At 44.2% G+C, this 21,961-nt stretch overlaps 2 protein-coding genes across 4 annotated transcripts; one reads left to right on the top strand and one right to left on the bottom strand.

The window, feature by feature from the left end:
* The first annotated feature begins 382 nt into the window (after positions 1–382).
* LOC128757221 (NACHT, LRR and PYD domains-containing protein 3-like) lies at positions 383–12,926 on the top strand. The gene is made up of 14 exons (XM_053862329.1): positions 383–468; positions 2,759–2,872; positions 4,350–4,404; positions 4,815–5,040; positions 5,175–6,972; positions 7,044–7,217; positions 8,080–8,253; positions 8,548–8,721; positions 9,548–9,724; positions 11,055–11,228; positions 11,303–11,476; positions 11,936–12,024; positions 12,314–12,355; positions 12,415–12,926. The coding sequence occupies exons 1-14, from the start codon at positions 383–385 to the stop codon at positions 12,924–12,926; spliced, it is 3,969 nt and encodes a 1,322-aa protein (XP_053718304.1).
* Positions 12,927–14,472: 1,546 nt separating this feature from the next.
* LOC128757668 (uncharacterized) lies at positions 14,473–21,058 on the bottom strand. Of its 3 annotated transcripts, XM_053863141.1 has the most exons (9): positions 20,982–21,047; positions 18,213–18,264; positions 18,091–18,143; positions 17,491–17,568; positions 17,037–17,402; positions 16,593–16,856; positions 16,480–16,503; positions 15,860–15,938; positions 14,473–15,467 (listed from the first exon to the last, which is right to left on the bottom strand). In XM_053863141.1, the coding sequence occupies exons 4-9, from the start codon at positions 17,522–17,524 to the stop codon at positions 15,428–15,430; spliced, it is 807 nt and encodes a 268-aa protein (XP_053719116.1). In that variant the 5' UTR covers positions 17,525–17,568; positions 18,091–18,143; positions 18,213–18,264; positions 20,982–21,047; the 3' UTR covers positions 14,473–15,427. The 3 variants fall into 3 exon arrangements, with proteins under 3 accessions (XP_053719116.1, XP_053719115.1, XP_053719114.1); XM_053863140.1 differs by having other exon boundaries at positions 16,480–16,856; positions 20,982–21,058; XM_053863139.1 differs by lacking the exon at positions 14,473–15,467 and having other exon boundaries at positions 15,503–15,938; positions 20,982–21,056.
* Between the last annotated feature and the right edge of the window lie 903 nt (positions 21,059–21,961).

Raw genomic sequence — 21,961 nt, forward strand, 5'->3', positions numbered from 1 at the left:
GAGAATTCCAAATATTGATCCTGCTCAATTTGAAAAGAAATTGGTGAATAGACAATAACTATCCACGTAAATTTGAGTTAACCATATTAATTATCTTTGTATGACTTTTAACAATTTCTTGGGATATGACTTTTCATGACTTTTTATTTTCTTTTTTACAGTACATATGCACAAGCTCAGACTATATAGGTGAGATGTTTGTTTATTTATTTAACTGCTTTGAGCTACATACCAATCCAACCACAAACAGAAGCTATGTGGAAATGTGTCTTCAAACAGTTACAGTGTCACAGTTGAGTCGGCCAACACTAATGGCTCACAGTGTGTCTCTCAGAGCACATGGGGCGTGGACAGCCAGTATCAGTGAGGTGTTTCCATGAGCATGGGTCAGAAGGAGCAGAGCTCAGATGGAAGCATCACCACCAAACATGGATCACAGTCTTCAGCCCAGAGAACAGCCGCTCAGAGGTCAGTGAACAGTCAACAAAACGGGAGAGAGAATGGATGAATCAGGGTATGTGGTCATGAGGTGAATGGATGAATAAAAAACATCTTATTTTTCACTGTTGATGAAAACACATAGGTGATTGTGTGTTCATTGAATGAGCCAAATCTAAAGAAGAAAACATTAAATCAATAACAACATGAAGTAAAGTAGAACGCAAAGTGAGTTAAAAGAGGTATAATCTACTCAGATATCAGGATGTGGAACTATTTATGACACTCGTGATTTTAATAGTTAATTCAGTGCTATAAAACAGAACTATGGACAGGCGTGGCATTGACAAGGGACCCAGCTGTTTTTTTTTTTAGTTTTTTTTTTTATGTCTGACACTTCCTCTGTGCCTGTTCACATGGAGTGGGACATATCCGCACAGGTTCTGGGTCGGATAGGTTTGGCATTTTCAGTCACCATGTCTTTTTGAATGGGTCCCAGGTTGAATACATTTGAAAGCTTTCCAATTTGTTAGAGCATTACAGCTCCTTTACATGTACTACATCGTTTTGGATCATTTCCAGTTAATCCGATCATCAGATTTATTTTTTTATGTATTTATTTATTTTTTCACTTATTTGAAACCAACTTAGAAAATATTCGGCTCGGAAATTGTGTGGCTCCATGTGGATGTCGTCTAAGGCAGTTTGTCTTCTTCTGAATAGGAAGAATTGTTTCTCTTTTTTATCTTTCATGGCGACGATACAAAGTCCATTTGTGTAATGCAGGATTCAACATGTACACAACTAAACATTCAGGATGTGTTTGAACCAAATATGGTGCTGTTACTACAGAGTGAGGATTTTAGAAATTAACCCACATTTGAAAACTGCAGAAATCGTGTTGATGAACACAGCTCTGTGGAGCAACATTTATAAAAGGTAATGAGGAAGTCAGCATGGAAGCCTGTTCTTCTAACCAAAAGATGAAGAGCATCATAAGAAATAGGTGAAGAAAGTTTAAAGCATGAGGGACAAGTGGCAGCCATCGGTGTTTTGCTGCTTTGCAGGATTATTTCAGACAGGTTTTGAAACCGACAGCAAATGCCCACGGTTATCGAACATAAACAAGCAATGATCCCAACCTATCAAAACAGTGGCATGAAGCTAGCAACATCAGTGATGTATTGGTATATGTTTGCATCAGTGACAGATTAAAATCGGTGAGTCAGCTAAGTGGGTCCAGTTTGTAAGATCAGCGAGCCAAGAAGATTCAATGATTGTTACATTTAGAATCAGAACACGGAATAGTAACATTGATTAGAATGTTGCTCTCAAATGAGAATTCTGAGCTCTTCAATTTTTGTCTGGTTGATAAAAAGCACCCATGCTGTGACTGTTTGTTTGTGTAAAGGAGTAGACAGAGAGGAGGAAGCCCTCCCCTCTAAATACCATCTGGGTGAGGATCATGAAAGCCAGACCCGAGCTCAGAGGTGAGATGAAGATCAGTTCTCCACATCAGACATCTAAATGTTCTTTTTATATTGTTCATGATGCAACTTCTCTCTCAAAGCATGAGGCAGTGCTCAACACCAGAATGTAGCCGACCTGGACCTGCACCCAGCTATTTGTCTGTGAAGAGTAACCAGTCCATGGAGCCTCCTCTTAACTTAAAACATGGACAAGAGACGTCACAGAAAAGGTGGGGTTAGGGGGAGCATCTGCTTTATTTGTGCACAGTTTGAAAGTGTGCAAATGTAAGCGTTAGAGAGTTAAAGCCAAATCCAATCTCTAATTTCATGGTGGTCAGAGGGAGGTCCGCTCGGTACAGCTAGAACCTGTAAGAGTCTGATGTCCTTCAAATTTCAGTATCACGCAAGATCAGGATATTTTAAAAATACTTCTCAATAGAATTTTGATTTCTTTAGACTCAATCCCTGATTTTCTTTTTCATGAATGTCTGCATTGCTGGACATTGAACCATCTTATATGGTAGAGCGAGCAGGTGCTAAGTCCAACTGGAAGATTGTCTGGCAGATTGCACCACTGGCTGTGGCCTTCAGAAAACACAGTGGACCAACACCAGCAGGTGAAGTGGCAGGCCAAATCATTACTGACCACTAGTCTTCAAAACTTGACTTTCTCAGGAAGTGTAGAATTTAGAGATCTGTGTAAGATTCTAGTTTTCTGTGACACTGCAATGTGGGTTTTTGTAAACCATAGTCATCAAAATACCCAGCTCTTTGTGTAATTCATTTAGTGGTCAGTCAGTGAACAATGGTGGGAGAAATTGAAGTGTTGATCAGAGGTGTGTCTCTATCAGGATCTCTCAGGAGAAACCAAAAAAACCTGTTCCGAGCCATGTGTCTGTGAAGAGTAACCAGTCCATGGAGCCTCCTCTTAAATTCAATCGTGGCCAAGACTCTTCGGAGAAGAGGTGAGATTTTCTGGCCCTCTTTGTTGCCATTAAAGTGGTTGCTGGATCTGTGCAGAGGTCTATGATTCACCTTTAACTGAAGCCCACAGATGGTAATCTGAATATCAGTGTTCCCCCACAATTATAATGGGGGAAACACCCCCGGCCTGTAAGTCAGAGCTGATCCCAGCAGCACAGAGTTGCTCTTACAGAACCATGATTAGCTTCCAGCATGATGTGTAAAGGTTATCTGTGGACCGCAGTTGGAAGGTATACAGATAAACATAATCTGTATATCAGGGGAGCCCAAACTTTTAGACTATGGATGATGTGGGTACGCCAAAGTCACAGACATCAGCCAAGGAGCTTATTTCATGACAATGTAAAAAACACTGATACATTTAAGCCAACATGATTCAAGAATGGTATTAGCTCACAGCAAATGTAAAGCACGCTGGCATGACTCAAAATCGTGCCACCTACAGTGTGTCAGCCATTACATTCCCCCTTGTGTCTGACAATTGTACCCAGCAGCTGTTGAGAGAACAATAACTAATTTTGCCAGCAGAATCCTGGAAAGCTATCTGCTCAGGAGCAACAGCACATGATCTTCTTCTCAGGTCCCATCTGCCATGCTGTGGCTGGCAGAGACCTGTTGCTGCCCTGTCGGTTCCCATGTGTCACTGTAGCAGTGAACCAGAATAAGAGGTGGTTCCCCCGAAGGGACGGCATCAAAGCATGTTGAAAAGTGACAACTCACAGCGCTCATAAAAACAGACACCACTGGGAATGTTGGTGTGAGTAGAGAGACAACAAGCATCCTCACCTGTGTCTCATGCATAGCGAGGATCGCCTGCCCAGGTTCTCATAGGTGCGCCTGATTCTGCAGCACCACTGTCAGCATGATTCCAAAAATCGACTTTACTGGGTCGAGAAGACACTCGGAGCCTCTCGGAGCCGAGCCTGGACTGCCTCTCTCCTTTTCCACGGCCCATAGTTGGTGTTGCTGCCACTGCTGCTGCTCAAGGAGGCTGAGTCTGCTTCCATGAAGTCACGCACCTCATTGTCCTGGTTGTACTTGTACCACGGTTTCATGGGTTTGGACAATGCTCGCTGGTCTGCCCAACCAGTTCTCCAGCCCACGGAAAGACGGCCTCCCGGATGCATCGTTCTGGTCCACGTAAACCACGCATGAATCAAGCTCCTGCAGATGCTTGAACCCCGAGCAACTGCGGCACTTGCCATGGTTGTCTCCAAACACCATCAACACCAGCTGAGTGACAAAAGAAGATGAGCGGTGAGGAACAGGGGATTTTATTGGGAGTGGTGAGTCTGCCAGGGCGGTAGTGAAGCAAATAAATCCTCAGACACGACCAATAGCTACTACAGGACTTGCCACACGCCTCAACCATTCTTTACAACTCTGAGACAAAATGTGTAGGTGTTGATCATCAAAACTTTGATAAACACTGTAACACACTTCTTGTGTTCAACACAGAGAGGATCAGCAGGTCTGTGATGTTCACGAGACAGAGCTGGACTACACACTCCAGGTACGTAGGTTTCTGTCTTTCCTAATGACACTGCTACAGCGGTGTAGTGGATTAAGTTTGTTTGTCATGACAGGACAGCTCCACTAAATAAATGTTGACTGAAATATTTATCCTAAAAGGCTAATGCCTGTTTGTCAGATGTGCACTAACAATGTTACATCGTGGAGATAATAATGCTACACACTTAAATGCTCAAGGCTGCAAACAATCTGATCAACTTTATGTAATCCACACGTGAACATTATAAAGTAAAGGTATCTAAAGTTAATCTACCAGGCTGTGCAGGTTTAATGTTTGCATTAGTGGTAAGAATTTCTGCTAAGACCACTCCTTTCAGGATATTTGGGACCAGGATTCTGGGTACCTTTGTACTGTAGGTCAGTTGGTTTTCTCACATATTTGTGTTTCAGATGCTTGAGGTGATCGTCATGACACAAGTGAAGAGGGAACTGCAGAAACTCCAGAGGTTTCTTAGTCCAGGTAACCAGAAATTCCACAGTAACGACGATGGTGGTGATGAAGAGGAGTTGTGCGATGAGGAGCAGATGAGAAGAAGCAGAGAAGCGTTCCTGATCTACATTGTGGACCTCCTGAGGAGCATGAAGAAGGAGGAGCTTGCTGATCGTTTGCAGAGCAGTAAGAGGATTTTAACCTTCAGAAGTGTATTTGTGTGCTTGAAATCCCTGCACTGTAGCTGAAAGGAATGAGCTGAAGATTGATCAGCTTCAACTCAGCGAACTGTCTCATTCATTTGACTTCTCTTCATTTAGGAAGTCTTGCCGGAGTGTGTGCAGGACGACTGAAGACAAGCCTGAAGAAGAAGTTCCACAGTGTGTGTGAGGGGGTCGCTAAAGCAGGAAACTCTGCCCCTCTGAATCAGATCTACACTGAGCTCTACATCACTGAGGGGGGCACAGACCAGGTCAACCAGGAGCATGAGGTCCGACAGATCGAAGCAGCAACCAGGATCCAGACCAGACCAGAAGCTACCATCAGACAAGAAGACCTCTTTACAACATCAGCTGACAAAGAGCGGCCAGTCAGGAGCCTGATGACGAAGGGTGTGGCCGGGATTGGGAAGACCCTCCTGACACAGAAGCTGACTCTGGACTGGGCTGAAGACAAAGCCCATCAGAACTTCCACCTTGTGTTTCCTTTCACCTTCAGAGAGCTGAACCTGCTGAAAGAGAAGAAGTTGAGTCTGGTGGAACTTGTTCAGCTCTTCTTTCCTGAAACCAAAGAATCAGGACTCAGTGGCATTGAAGGAATCCGGGTTCTGTTCATCTTTGATGGTCTGGACGAGTGTCGACTCTCTCTGGACTTCCTCAACAAACAGGTCGTAATGGGGGTTTCAGAGTCCACCTCAGTAGACATCCTGCTGACCAACCTCATCAGGGGTAACCTGCTTCCCTCAGCTCGCCTCTGGATCACCACACGACCTGCAGCGGCCAATCAGATCCCTCCTGAATGTGTGGACATGGTGACAGAGGTCCGAGGGTTCACTGACTGTCAGAAGGAGGAGTACTTCAGAAGGCGGTTCAGAGATGAGGAGCAGTCCACTACTATCATCACCCACATCAGGAGCTCACAAAGCCTCCACATCATGTGTCACATTCCCATCTTCTGCTGGATCACTGCCACAGTTCTGGAAGACATGTTGAAGAGTAGAGAGATCAATGAGTTGCCCAAGACCCTGACTGAGATGTATATCCACTTCCTGGTGGTTCAGGCCAAAGTCAAGAAGCTGAAATACGATGGAGCCTTTGTAACAGATGAAGTTTGGGATCCTGACAGCAGGAAGATGATTGAGTCTCTGGGAAAACTGGCTTTTGAGCAGCTACAGAGAGGAAACTTGATCTTCTATGAATCAGACCTCAGAGAGTGTGGCATTGATATCAAAGCTGCTTCAGTTTACTCAGGAGTGCTCACACAGATCTTCAGAGAGGAGAGAGGACTGTACCAGGAGAAAGTCTTTTGCTTCATCCACCTAAGTCTCCAGGAGTTTCTGGCTGCTCTTCATGTCCACGTGAAGTTCATCACTTCTGGAGTTAATCTGCTTGACTCACAACAACCAACCAAACTATCAAGAATCTTTGGAAACAAATTTCACTTCAAACACTTTCACCAGAGAGCCATCAATGAAGCTGTTGGAAGTCAGAATGGACATCTGGACTTGTTCCTGCGCTTTCTTCTTGGACTTTCTCTGCAGACCAGCCATCTCCTTCGAGGTTTGGTGTCACCGACTGGAAGTAGCTTGTGGGTCCATCAGGACACAATAGAGCTCATCAAGAAGAAGATAAGTGAGAACGTGTCTCCAGAGAGAATCATCAATCTTTTCCACTGTCTGAATGAAGTGAAGGACACTTCTTTAGTGGAGGAGGTCCAACGGCAATTGAGATCAGGACGGCTCTCCATAGATAAACCGTCTCCTGCTCAATGGTCCGCCCTGGCCTTCATCTTATTGTCTTCAGAGGAACATCAGGATGTGTTTGACCTGAAGAAATACTCCGCTTCGGAGGAGGCACTTGTGAGGCTGCTGCTGGTGGTCCAAGCTTCAAAAGAAGTCCTGTAAGATGATCAAACATTGAAGTATCTCTCATAATGTCTAGCAAACATCAATATTTGCATTTTTTTCGCAGACTGAGAGAGTGTGAGTTGGCTGAGAGAAGCTGTTCGCTTCTGTCCTCAGTCCTCAGTTCACCCACCTCCTGCGTGACTCAACTTGACCTGAGCAACAACGTCCTGCACGATTCAGGAGTGGAGCTGCTGTCCACTGGACTCGGGAGTCCCCACTGTCACCTGGAGACTCTCAGGTCAGAACCCATCATTCCTATAGTTTCACAGCTCACATGTGAAAGAGGTGGAGACTCCATCTTCAGAGAGTCAAAGTTAAAGGAAAATGTACTGATACGCTGGGACCAGGGGAGCAATTTTCACACCACTAACGTTGGAGGCACCATGTGCAAAGATAACTTTCCTACAATGGCAGTACTTCCATTGTTCATGATCATTTGAAGCAGATTCCAATGCTCCTCAGCGAGATAGTAGATAACGGTGCAAAGGGGTTGTCAAACCATCTTTCAAGTTCTAGCCAATTCTTCTTCAACTTGAATTGAAATGTATACACCAATATCATGTGTTGGATGGTAGCTGCTTTTAGCGCTTCCTGCTAACTAAACAGAGCTGTCCAAAACAGTGGATCTCAGAAGACGTACAACCATGGTGATGTTTGTTGCACATGAGGTATTCGGCAGACATCCACTCCAGTATTGGTGGTGTCGCCCTCTGCTGCATCCCTAGTTAGATATATATAATTCTTATAAATATATATATATTTCTGTAATGTAAAGGATTAATTCAGTGGAACGTCCGGCTCAGTGCCTGCTTACTTTAACAGCTCAATCATTAAAAAAAAAAAGTCTGTTTTTTTCTGCTTCTGCGGAAACATATATTACACCCAATAGTCTATGAAAGTAAATGTGAAGTGTCTTCTAAGTGAGAGACCAAAGCTTCAATATTTTTGTTTTTCTTGTAATATGTTTCCTGATCTACATAAACTGCTCGAAAAATGTGAACAATAATGTGATGATGCTATTGAGAAAAAAATCAATGTAGCTTGTCAAAAGAGAGAATTGAAAAAGTCACAGTTGTAGTTGACACTTTTCTCTTTGACAGGCTGGGCAGGTGTCTGCTGTCAGAGAGAAGTTGTTCCCTTCTGTCCTCAGTCCTCAGCTCTCCAGCCTCTCGTCTGACACAACTGGACCTGAGCTACAACAACCTGCATGACTCAGGAGTGGAGAAGCTGTGTGCTGGACTGCAGAGTCCACACTGTCAGCTGCAGACTCTCAGGTCAGATCACACTGCTGTTACAGCTTCAGCTGGGGCTGAAATGTGCAAGTCAGAGGTACTAATGCTACAGCTGCGAAGCTCTTGTGGTTGCAGATCTGGGAAAAGTGTGTTGATATTTAAACACTTTACTGTCATACATGTTCTCAATCAAGAAATCACTTAAAAAACTGATAAAGTGATGTAGACCAAAATATCCACTACATCTTTTATTTGATGGTGAAGGGAACAGGCAAATGTAACCGAATCATGAAGATTGGGGATTGACTCTTTTTGACCTCTTGACCTCTTTCACAGACTGAGCCTGTGTGGACTTTCAGAGAGAAGTTGTTCCCTTCTGTCCGCAGTCCTCAGCTCTCCATCCTCTGGTCTGACACAACTGGACCTGAGTATCAACAAGCTGAAGGATTCAGGAGTGGTGCTGCTGTCTGCGGGGCTGAGGAGTCCCCACTGTCACCTGCAGACTCTCAGGTCAGAGCACTTCATTCCTGAAGCTTCAGAGGTGAAAAGTGAAAGTCAGAGGTGGAAAGTGCTGCTTCAGGGTCAAAGTTTTGTCATTAGTCTTCAGCAGGTTCTTCCTTTGGTAATGTGCTTGATGTTTGAAAGAACCAAGAACCAAGACATGCAACTTTGTCCTTCTGTCTCTTCTGCTCAGCCTCTTGATGAAGTGAAACTTTTTATTCTTTGTTTTGAACCACACAACAGATTATACTTGTAATGGAAAGACAGTTTTTGCCGAGGAAACAGACAACAATGAGATACTGAGGTTACATAATAATTGCATGGTTATAATTTTTGTTCTAATGTCACAGTGTTGGAGCCAGAATTGTGAAATGAAGTGAGCACTACTGTTTACATGCAGGAGCTATGATGAACACGGGTACTAAAGGCTAACCATAGTGACAGAACATGCAGAATTGTTCTTGTTCGAACAATTTCAAGTTTCAAGTTTCTGTTTTACTTCTTTCAACCAGCTATGTTGGTGTTGATTTACATTTTTCACTTTGGTGAGAATGTGCCGAACAATATTTTGTACTTCTTGTCCCTGTCTACACACCCCTCCAGCGTATTTATTGATATACGTATGTTGAAATATTTAGGACAATCTACGTCAAATAAAATAGACTAATCAATCTCATTCGCTCGGATTCGTAGCACTTATTGACATTCTCTATATTTCATTTTTACAATTCAACTGCCCATCGTAGTGTTGAGGCAACAATTGTGGACTAATGCTGAAAAATAAAGCTACTGTTGTTCTGATGCTCATGTTCTTGTCGTTGACTCTCTTTGACAGGCTGGGCAGGTGCTGGCTGTCAGAGAGAAGTTGTTCACTTCTGTCCTCAGTGCTCAGCTCTTCGTCCTCCAGACTCACACAACTGGACCTGAGCTACAACTACTACCTGCATGACTCAGGAGTGGAGAAGCTGTGTGCTGGTCTGGAGAGTCCACACTGTCACCTCCAGACTCTCAGGTCAGAGCACACCATTCCGAAAGTGTCAAAGGTGGAGACTTTTGTTCATGTAACCTGCAAAACATAGGCTAATGTTGAGCAACCACCTAGTCAGACTTCAACTCACAGACTGTTGAAAGATGAAGACGTGTGTTTGTGGCTATGAGGGTGATGAACACCCATAAAAACCTAAAGGGCTCCAAGTTTGTTTTGCAAATTGCAAATTGCAGCCGTATAGTCGCATGGTTTGGACTTGTGTGTTGAAATGCCACCACAAAAGTCTCAGATGAGACGTGCATAAATTAGAAAATTTGTTTACAGATTTCTCTAAGCTGCTCTAAATCCAGACAGTGATATTTTGGACTAGTTGAAGTCAGAATTGAGCCGCAGGCATGGCACATTTGTCACTCTTTTCATATAAAATGGAGTGTTTTGATCATTTTTTTGTAAAGTTGAATTAGAAATAACTAAAAGTACAAACTTTTACAAATTTTATTTTGCTTCAAAGCTCCTTCTCCTTCCTTGTACAAACCGGACCTTTTTAAAGTCTATGACTACAGAGGCGCTGAGAGCAAATACCTCCCACAAGCCGCTCATTTCCTTCCACAATTTGACTTTGAATCCACAATTTATTACCATAGTCACATGCCATTTGATTAATTTCAATGATTCAATTGCATGTTGTGCTTTATTAAGTCAGAACCACCAGTTTGTCTGGGTCAACAAGGGCTGGTCCTACAACTTAAGGCCAAGAGCACCCACTGAAAACAAACCCTGACCACAAAAATCACTTCTAAGTTGGCCCATTACCAACCAGCACTAAAGTTTGGCATCTAACCCTCAACACCTGGAAACCTAACAAAACCCTCCATCTAAGGGGAGAGGTCTCTGGTAGCAAATGCATGATACACAATAAGGGTAACCAAGAGCATCATTGAACCAGGAGAAAAAACTGAAAACCTGAAACAGAAGAATCACAAAGAGATTGATCAGACGGAAATGGGAACACAAAATGGTCAGTGGAGAAACACACATGAGAGGAACGCAGAATGAAATCCAAAACACGACAGTCGAAACAGTGAAACAGATAATATCATGGAGGTTCTCAGGGCTGCTTTGGAACAAATGGACGCACCAGGAAGGGGCAAAAATCACACATTGACGAGAAACAAGAGGTAAACCAGAAGCTTAAGGAATGAAAGGTGGTTAGTTTTGATGTCGGGTCTCAGGTCCAGACAGTTCCTGAGGGCTTCAGCTGGTGATCACCAGTCGAGTTTCAGACGCATGGGAGGATTGTCCAATGAAGAGTCAAAATGGAGTTGCAGTTGTTGATGACGCGTCTCGTTCACAGGCTGAGCTTCTGCGAGCTGTCAGAGAGAAGTTGTTCACTTCTGTCTTCAGTCCTCAGCTCTCCATCTTCTAGTCTGACTCAATTGTACCTCGGTATCAACGACCTTGGGGATTCGGGCGTGGAGCTGCTGTCTGCTGGACTGAGGAGTCCCCACTGTCACCTCCAGACTCTCAGGTCAGAGCACATCATCTCCTCTCTTCAGTCCGGGTCTCATGGTCTTCTCAAACATTGGTTCGGCTTCATTGCAGTCTGTCAGGGTGTATGATCTCAGAGAGGGGTTGTGCTTCACTGGCCTCAGCTCTCAGATCTAACCCCTCCCACCTGAGAGAGCTGGACCTGAGCTACAATCACCCAGGAGGACCAGGGCTGGAGCTGCTGTACGCTGGATTGAAGAACCCTGCCTGGAGGCTGGAGACGCTCAGGTATGGACAGCGATCTCACCCACCAAGCTCAGAGAGCTTCAGCACGTGGGTGTGTGACACTGCGCGTACTCTTCATGTGAGCTGACCACTTGAATCCAGTCCCTGGATTCATGTGGTCATGTCCAAGTTTGTACATTGGACATGTTTATAACACCATCTTCTTTGTCATCAACACAGTGATGTACGTATGTTAAGAAAATATATCTTCCCCTTCTCAACAAGATATGCACAACATCATTTCTTCAACCCCAGTACACTACTGTTGGATGCTTTTCACAGAAGCTTTATTGTATTGCATTTGTCATGGGTGTCGTAGGTTCTTGTAGCTTGAGCATTGATGTCTCAGGGTTTCTGAGCATTGAGACATCTAGGAAGTCATGGGTGTTCCCTCATTATTCACTTGCATGAAACTTCTGCAGTCAAATGAATCTGCTCAGACCTCTGACCTTCTTCCACCAGGGTGGATCAGAGTGGGCCGCAGAGGTTAACATCTGGACGGAGGAAGTGTAAGTCTGGATTTACTGATTCACAAGAACTTCTCAACTCTGGTCCCTTCTAGTGCAGAAGTTTGTGGCATCTGCTACTGGAACCTCATAATGTCCAGAATACTGGTCACCAACATTGTGTTGCCATCCACCACAGCTATTGAAGCATCTGAAGTGAATGCAACATGAATCATTTGACACTCAGCCTATCAAGATTATACTGGGATGAGTGCTCTGGATTCTTCCCTTGATATTGCCCCAGACTCGGCAGACAATTGGCCCTGACACAGACCACTGAGCTGTGACAGTTTGGATTAGTTCTCTCTTGGTCCCTCCACTGTCTTTGCCACAGAGCCCTGGCTTGCTGGGGCACGGAAACATGACTGTCACTTGAAGAAAATGTCTACATACATAACCATATGCATCTTCTTCTCTCAGACTTGCGTCCACTCTCACTGGACCCAGACACAGCGCATCGGCACCTCCGACTGTCCAACAAAAACAGAATGGTGGAACTTTGGCCGGGGGAACAAAACCGTGCGGACAGATTAGTCCGGTGCCCTCAGGTGTTGAGCAGGTCCGCAGTGACGGGTCCTTGTTACTGGGAGGTGGAGTGGAGAGGAAGCGTTGATATCGCAGTGACTCTCAGAAGGGACGGAAGGAAGGAAGACGACACAGAGTTTGGGCAGAACTGTCACTCCTGGAGTCTGAGCTGCTCTGACGCTGGATATAAAGTCTCTCACGACAAGAGAGAAACTGTCATCGAGAGCGCCGAAGTCTCACACAGAGTCGGGGTGTTGCTGAACTTGCCTGCTGGGTTTTTGACCTTCTACAGAGTCTCCTCTGGTATCCTGATGCATCTCTACACTTTCTTCACCTCCACTGAACCTCTGTACCAGGGATTTGGACTCAGAAAAGTTCCAGGTTCTGGCTCTTCAGTATCTGTGTGTGACCTGAGCGTGTGAGTGTGGAAAACAAAGCTGTTTGAAGAAAGGAAACTTTCTCTTATATCACTCTCCATCCTTCCCCCTGTAAAATCCATCTCATCCTGCTGAGTGGTCTCTTCCTGCTCCTTCTATTACCATTGTGTTCAGAGCCAGGAGGACTCCTCTTCAGGATTTCTGCATTTGCTACTGAGTCATCAGAGATGTGGACTTGTGCCTCTTGAGGGTTTAGTCAATCTGATAGATGAGGCATAGAGGAGGGACGAGCGACAGCACCCATGATCTGTGCCATGTTCTTTTCAGTGACACAAAGTTCCTCTTAGTGTCTTTCATCATGACAAAGCATACTGATGCACAAGAAATTTGAGACATCAAGTGCTTCTGACATCATGCATACATCATACTAGCAATGAGTACATTTTATTTATCTGATGGAATGCATTTTTGTGATTTTTTTAAATTCTGAATGTAAGTCATGGCTGTCACATGAAAAGGTACAAAGACAGTGACACTGGCCTGAAATTTAATAGATATATGCTGAAAGGAAAATATATTCCTGCTTTTGAGTTTGTGTTGAGTTTATTTCACATATGGGTTCCTTTCTGAATGAAAACACAGGCAGTGAAGTTCTTGAATAGTATTTTCAAGAATATGTAGAAAAGCGATTTAATGATAGTGCAATGCTTCTTCAAATCAGGTAGGTGAATTTGAATAAGTCGGGTCTGCGTCTCCGTATGGACCGTTGATTCCCCATCTTTGTGAGAACAACGACACCATTGCCTCTGTCACAGTCCAACTGAACTGACGGACTAAATCCAAATGTAAGACTTGTGTACAAGGAAAACTCCAAGCAGTTTAGCAGTCCACGGTCAACAGCAGATGATCAGTCCCACAGGTTAACCCGTCACAGGGAGAAGGCAGTTGACAGTTGACAGGCAAGAGGGTTGATAGCACGAGAGTGGCACTCCAAACCACGCAGAAGCTTCCAGACAAGGGCGAGGCAGAAGACAAGGCCCAAGGTTCGGAGTTCAGGAAGGCAGACAAAGTAGGGCACTGGTTGACCCGGCGAGGAGTGAGTGAATAAAACAACAGAGAAGTCACTGATCAGGACAAAGGTGATGATGGGAGTGGAGACTCAGGAAGGGTGTCACAGAGCGAAAGACGTCACGTCGGAACAATCTAGTGCTACTACTACCATCTGACATTATTTGACCGGCTTATTGTAAATATTCACACAAAATCATCAGCTGCTGTTCATTACTTACATTATAATGAGCAAATACTATTTGTTTGTTCACAGAAAAGCACTCACTCTACAGAGAACCCAGTCAAAATCGCGAGTTTAGTCATTCAAGCAAATGTTTATTTACTCAAACCGCTAGCAAACAAGATCTTTTCAAACTGAAACGATCAGCTGAAAACATGAGAATCATGTCTCAGGGTTTCTGCAGGTATCAGCAAATCTCATTTAATGCTTTTTAATGCCAGTTTAAATTAATTTCATGCCCATATTTAAATGCAGTTACTTTCTCTGTCACACACAGACACACAGACAGTAAGCATTTGACAAGGCCATTTAATACATATTTGAACTGTGTGCTTCACAAAATAACAGAAATATCAGTATTTAACAGTGTTCACTAAGAAGAATGAGCGGGAAGGCGCGCACACACACAGGTGAGCCATTAGTGCATGTGTCTCAGTTCTTTTGCTATGCTGAGAAAGAAAGCTGTCAAAGCTGCTTCACTGCAGTGTTCAGACGCCAGAGCACATCCGCTTCCCAAGACGCATTTGTGCCAAATACCGCTCGCACATGGCCGATCTTCCCCACTGTTCCGGCGATAGTGTAGCGGCCGCGGTAGGAGAGGTGGTATTAACGGGTGCTCCAGGTGCAGTGACAGCAGAAGTGCCATCAATGGTCACGGCAAAAAAATAAATAAATACAATTGTCATGGTTACGTGCTGCCTGCCTTTCATCGCCGACTTGTGAGTCTCAGACAGCATGAGCGACTTCACCACATTGACACCCACCCAGAGCTTGAAAGGTTTTTTGCGCTTGCTGTAAAACGCGTCACAGGGTTTGCTGTTCACAGGCTTCAACCAGCTTCTGCTGGTCAGGTCCTGATTCTGTCTTGATCAGCTGGCCTTTTTCCTTGAGGACCCAACTTGAACAATTTCTGGTCGCTCGATCACCACTGTGTGCGCTGAAGTGTGTATGTCTCATGACATGTTTTGCCATACTTGTGAGTACCATGCCTTGACAAGCCAAATTCTTCTGTGCCTTGTGCGGACATTTTGGCCGGTCCTCACAAGGTTTCGAGGGTTAAAGCATCAGTAAGAAGTAGTTTATTATAATTGGGTTTAAGTCTGGTTTAGAGTCCGGGTTAAGTTTAGCCATTTGTTTTGGATGGGTTTAGGGGGAGAGGCTTTATAGCTATGAGAGGTCCTCACAAAAACAGCGAAACAAACGTGTGTGTGTGTGTGTGTGTGTGTGTGTTTGGGCTCACCACACCTCCTTTTTCTTAAATAACAGAATTAGATGGAGAGCAAGGACCAGCACATCTGAAACAAACACAAGATGGCTAAAGTTGGAACGCTCATCATGATCAGTATCATCATCATCACCATGTGTGACAGCTTCATGGTCTTCTTCTGTCCTCTAGAACACTTTGAGTGTAAGTGCATGTGTGCAGGTGATGCACTGTATGTAATGTATTGTGTAATAATACAACAAGACAATGATCTTTTGTCTTTTGTGGTTAAAACATCAAAAATAACTAGGTCATCGTAAGTGGGTGTAAGTTTGCTTTAGGTCCTTGTTGAGGTGAGCCATGTGTTTTGCATGGTTAGGTTTAGGGTGAGAGACTGAGGAAAGCATTGTGGCAATGAGAGGTCCCCACAAAGACAGATACAAACGTATGCGTGTGCATGACAGCTGAAACGGGCTTACACACTTTTTTGTCCAACAACACCAGACACCCAGAACCACGGGGATGAGAAGAACCACCACAGCAATCCAAGCATAGTTTGTCTCTGAAAATGTACAAACACAACGTGAGTAAAATTCTACCACGAATTATCATCGCTGTCCATGTCCTCACCATCAATTCAAGTCAGGCGTGTCAGTTTCAAGTTGGAACAAAAAAAAATCCCCTCCCAGAGGAGCGAGTGATTGTTTTCTTTCTTTGTCTGCAGCTAAACGCAATAACCTTGCAAGACTGTCCCACAGCTGGACCACCACACTTCTGATGTCAAACATGGACCACTACGGGGGACTTGGCTTGAGTGACTTGACTCGAGTCTGCTCATGACTTGAGGCCTAACTTGGGCATTGCTATCTTCATGTGAATTATTAAAATATTGTGTTTGGTTTTGGTTTTTTTTTTTCGAAACAGTTATTGCCTGTCAAATATTTGTGTTAAAATAACTTCTAAAAGGAGCATCATCATGATGCAGAGTCGAAATAAGTCGCGGCAGGACCACAGTATTACAACAGACGTCATCCGTCACTTCGGACTTCTGATGTCAGTCTGCACCACCTCATTGTAGACATGTTTCTGAGAGGATGACTCACCAGATTGAGATTCCGAACCACTGCCTGCACAAAGACACATTGGCACAGAAGCCGTGAATGAGAGTCCAAATTTAGCGCATGACCATGGTCAAATAAAAATGCTGGTAAGACACCTTTAGCAAGGCCAGCTGTGCTTGTCTTGTTGGAAGTTGGGTTGTAGATGGAGCACGTCACATCTGTGATGTCTGTGATGTCCACTGTGCTGCTGATACTGAAGGTTTGGTTTTCAGGGGTCACAGTTTTGTTAACTGGTTCCCAGGTCACTGGTCCAGACTCATTTTCCCCCGTCCACCTCACCACAGGTTCAGGGTAACCCCCTCTTGCGCGGCAGGTGGCCTTTGTTCCGTTCACGGTAATGGTGGGCGTCTGGAAAGCAACTTGGATAATAAACAGTGATAGTTTAGATCTTGTGAGTCATGTCTACCCAAACGTTGTTTAGCTGTGGGCGGGAGCAGAAACCAAACAAAACATCTGCACTTGTCATCGTGACTCTCTGCATGTATCATGGACACCATGGGCTGCCTAAGGGTTCAGAATGTGACTCAGATGAGACTCACCCGACAAATGAAGAGTGACCTTGCAGGTGTAGACTTGCTTATCCATTTCACCGCGTGTTAAAATCACTTCATACGAAACATTGTCCTGCATCAGGTTTGGCTTTATGAAGCACAGGGAGACGTTTCCGGAGGGAATTTCATCACAGAAGACTGACAAGTTTTTATATACCGGAGAGTGGCTGCCGCACCTGGGGTCACAACTGTCCCCAACAGCATTGTAGCATACTAAGGACTTGTCTGGAGGCTGGTCACTGGCGTGCCAGGAGACAGCTGATACATCTTTTGTTGTGTGTGTGCATGGCCACAACAGTGGCTGACCCACAGTTCCATTGATCTGTCGCCCCGAGAAGGTTTGCTGCAGATGCGCTGAAAATCAAAACAACAAGAGCAGTGATCACAGGTGACCTTGAAAAGATGGTCTCTAATAACATCTCCACGAGCTGCAGAGGCTCACCCAGCAACACGATGAGAAAGAGCTTCATCTTCATGCAGTTCTGAAAGGATTCGGTCCAAGCGCAGCAGGAGTGTCTGACTAGTGAAATCAACACAAATTTACATGTCAGGTCTGCTTCCAGTGTGACTGTGCACCAATATTGAAATGGAGAAATGGACGGAGGAAGATGAAATGGATGGAGGAAGCAGACCTAGAAGATGATGATGTAATGGAACAGGAGAGAGAGAGAGAGAGAGGGAAACACAAACCAAAAACAAATGTCAAACCAATGGTGAGTCAGAGGTGTACGATTTTGATTCTTGGCTATGAAGTGGAAGAATCCAGCACTACTTGTTTCGAGTTCAAGTCGCATTGTTCTTCGCATCATTCTGCAGCACATTCCTGCTGCTGGAATTATCCTGTCGCTCGGCTGTGAGTACGTCACCACCGCAAGTCACGCACACAAGTCAACCATCGGCAAGTCAAGAGCTCAACTCTGTGGTAGAGCTGGTGAACTTGGTGCTTGCTTAATGGTTTTGGGGTGGGGAAGAAACCCACATCACTCACCTGTTGAAACACACTGCGTCGACAAGTGTCTGCGTCTCAGTATGTCACTCTCACCTGTTGCACCTGTTTGTCCTGGATCGACAAGCTCCTGGTAGATTGTACCGCTCCTGCCGGTGAATGGTCAGACATTAGTCTCATCACCTGCTGGTCTACCTAATACGATGTTTTATTCCTACCCCTTGATGATCACAGATTGTTGATCTAGCGCAGCCGTCTCCTCCCTTGCTCCTGGTAATGAGACTGTTTTGTGACTCTCAGCATTCTGCAGACGGACAGTCTTTTAATGGGCGGGGCATACTCAGTATTTCAAAACACGGAGAGTGTTGTGCAACCACAAACACATTGCTGTGTCCCATAAGAGTTCCATATTATTGCCGGGTGTTACTGAGGATGGTCTGTGCCATTCTCCCCATGGACCTCTCCACCACAGTCTTGAGTGTTGGCTCGACGTGCAGTAGGTCACTTCACTAAATAATACTGGATGTCAGTCACTTGCGTGGCACTCGCCCTCTATCACTGTGACTAAAACGCCATAGCTCACCCAACCTCCGACATTTTTTAGCCGTGTCGCACTGCCATTGTGTCAACACACAGACGCTGCCTTCTGTGTCAGTAGTGGATGCAAAAGTCAACTTTCCCATCGTCAATATATTACGCTACGGGGGCGAGGATGGTTTGTAATGTTAGCTATCACAAATTTGCAAGGTGGCAATAAATTGCTATAAACTTCATAGTTTGCATTTAAACGCTGCCTCGACCCAAAAAGAATAAAGCAATTCGTTGAAGACAAGCAGCAAATGTAAAGTTTGAGTCAACTGTTCAACCGGGTTCAACCGTCCTGAGCGGAAAGACCATTCATGCTGAATCATTGTTCATATTGTCGTGTCAGTTTTTATTTCACAGGACAGAGTTTCTGATGATTGTTGTGGAATAGTTTTTTCACAAATAGATTCTTGTGATAGTTTCATTGAATGCACTGTTGTGATCAGTCATCATGACATTCCATAGTTGTGCTTATCAATAGCATCTTATCATGAGTGGAGGGATCCTGGAGGCTCAATGTGTAGCTCACTTCAGTAGCACCAAGCAGCAAACAACTTTGAAGGTTATAATGTCAGTTAGCCAGGAAACTTCTTGAAATCAGTCTGATAACAAGATAGTATTTTGTGCATCCTTTGGACATTGTGTTGACGAAGGTGTATGGTGTTAAATATATTTTTTTTTCTACGTTATTGTCTTTTGTAACTTCTTCTCTCCACAAGCAAGACCTCCAACCGCTACAGCCTATAGTTTCTTGCACTGCCTGAGATGCATACAGTATTACTTTACCTGGTAAGGATTATAGCAGTAATATTTTGATTGTACACTATATGGCTGTTCAGATGGAAGGATGTTAGTCAAAAGGCTTCTTTTCCCACCGATCTGTAACACAGGGAATACAAGGCATGGGACCTATAACACTCCCTTGGGATTTGGCAAGCTGCTAAAGATCTGAAGAAGTTTGGATGGTAAACTATTTTGTTGCATTCTGAATTATTTTCGTGGCGTAGCTATGATGTTTTCACACCTTGCAGTGAAACAGCGTCATTACTATTGTTGACTTTCTAAAAATAGTACATCCTCGTTTCTGGCTGCTACAGCAAGGGCCCAACGTGGAATCATGTCTTGGACGTCACAGACATTGTCAAGTATTGGTGGCACTCAGATAAGCAAGTTAGATACTGTACAAGCATAATACTTGAGCAATATCTCTTTAAAGTATGCAGTGACCAGTGTTGGAAGAGTAATTTTTTAAATGTATTCCACCACAAATAACAGACTACATCCCCCAAAAGTATTTTGTCATGTATTTCATTACATCAGTCATGTCAATGTCATTCACTTACATTATATACGTCATAAATTCAACAACCACTTGTCAAGCTTAAGCCAATATATTGGCCCTAGAGCAGCAACCCGTAAAGCTGAAAATACGTTGCACAAGTCATTGTCATGCTAATGACGAGCACAAACGTTTCCAGGCTAGATGAAAAAATATTTGGCGACAATGGTACTAATTTTGTCATCAACCACCGACATGGTTCATGTTTACAAGATACACAAACCTCAACAAGCAGCATGGGCTTGGCGTGCTTCCTTTTAACTGCCATTATGACCAGTGCTACAGCAGTCAGTGCGCGCTGACTCAGAGTGACGCAGAGTAATCTGTTCATTTTAACAATGTAACTGTTTTATATCTATGAAAACAGAATACAGTTACACATCATTTAAATTCAAAATGTGTAGTGCCGGTACATGTATACCATTACTACCCGACACTGGCAGTGACTCGGTGAAGATATATGGAGTGATGGGTGTGATGAAGTCACCGGTTGAGACGTTCAACAAAGCCCTCTTGATATGGTATTGAACTCTGCGAATAGTATTCACAAGTATTCACGCCTTCTCAGCCTTGCGTTTGAGGTGTGTTGTCAGGGGTATTGACTGTGTTAGGTGTGAACCTGAGAACTCATTGTTCTAGAACTGTTGAATCTGACTTTATGTTTTACTCCAAGCAGCGCTGGGTGTTCACAAAACACACACAACCCCAGTCCCATCACCATTTCAGAATGAGAATGATGAATGAGTAGTGGAGTCCAGCCGTAAGTGCTAGAAAGTAACAGGCATCTGCTTTAACCGTGTCAATTGAAAACATTGCATCGCAAAACCCCATTTCCATCTCAAATCTGTTTGCGTAGAGATTTTCGTTCTGTTTCAACACACACTCTGCACCTGAACATGAGTTAGTTCACCAGCAAGTCAAATCAGTATGTAGCACTGCATCTTCCCACACTCAGCCTGCCATACTCAGTCTGTCATACAGTGCTCACAGCCTGTACTCATTCGGAAACAGTAGTTGAAATATTGAAGACCTTTTCAATGTAGTCTTTTATTGAAATACTCACTGTGGTAGGAGCCTTGAAAGATGGGTTGGTAGAATCAGCCGTAATCCTACCGTACTAAATTCTCTGTTTAGAGTGGTCTATTTGCATTAGTTGGCGTAGCTGGTAGTCCTTAAGAATAAAATGGTGGGTCACATCCTGCTGGCTGTGACTCTCAGAACTTGGCAAGGAAACCAGGGGTCAGGCAAAAGCAAAGAACGGAGCAAGAATGATTTAATAACCGCAGCAGCAGGAAATGCTACCCGGACGCAGCCCAACAAGGAAAAAAACAAGAACAAAATGCAACACAGCACTTGTCCACAAGTCCAAATCTCAAAGTCCAGCGACACTCTTGAACACAGCAGGAAGAAAGGGGGGAATTGCGGTCAGGTGCTAATCGGGCCGGGCTCTGTCAAGTGGGACAGTAGAGAAACAGATTGGTGGTGTATGGATACACTTCTGATGAGACACGGAAAATGACAATATCTCTTGATGGGAAATGTGATCGTGCCTATGAGTAACATAGACGTGACAAATAAAGCTCTGTAAAATACCCATAAAAGTGCCACCACAAAGTGGAAGCAGAAACTCAAGTTTGAACTTGAGTTGAAACTGCAAGTTTAAAGTTCATGTACAGGAGGAGGAAGTCATCTGCTTGGAAGAAATGTTGCAACAGCAATGGCCTTAGTGAAACCAAGAGAAGTGAAAACTTCAAAGCATGAGACGATGCCAAGATCACATGAAGTTGCAACATAAAACATAGAGCCAATATAAATCACACTCAAGGATGACAAAATGATTGAAAAAAAAAAAAAAAAGCTGAGCCACGAGAAGTGTCTACAGCCACAGCGTTCTACCTGGACACTCCCTTGATGAGAATGTGACGCGTCAATGCGATGATTCATGACTTGGGCAGGTGTCTTCCTCACCTGTCTGACGTCACCAAACCCCTGACGGACCTTCTGACGACTGAGGTAGCAAGGACATGGGGTCCTGCACAGACT

This window comes from Synchiropus splendidus, chromosome 4, assembly GCF_027744825.2.
Source record: "Synchiropus splendidus isolate RoL2022-P1 chromosome 4, RoL_Sspl_1.0, whole genome shotgun sequence".
In the NCBI taxonomy this organism is placed as follows: Eukaryota; Metazoa; Chordata; class Actinopteri; order Syngnathiformes; family Callionymidae; genus Synchiropus; species Synchiropus splendidus.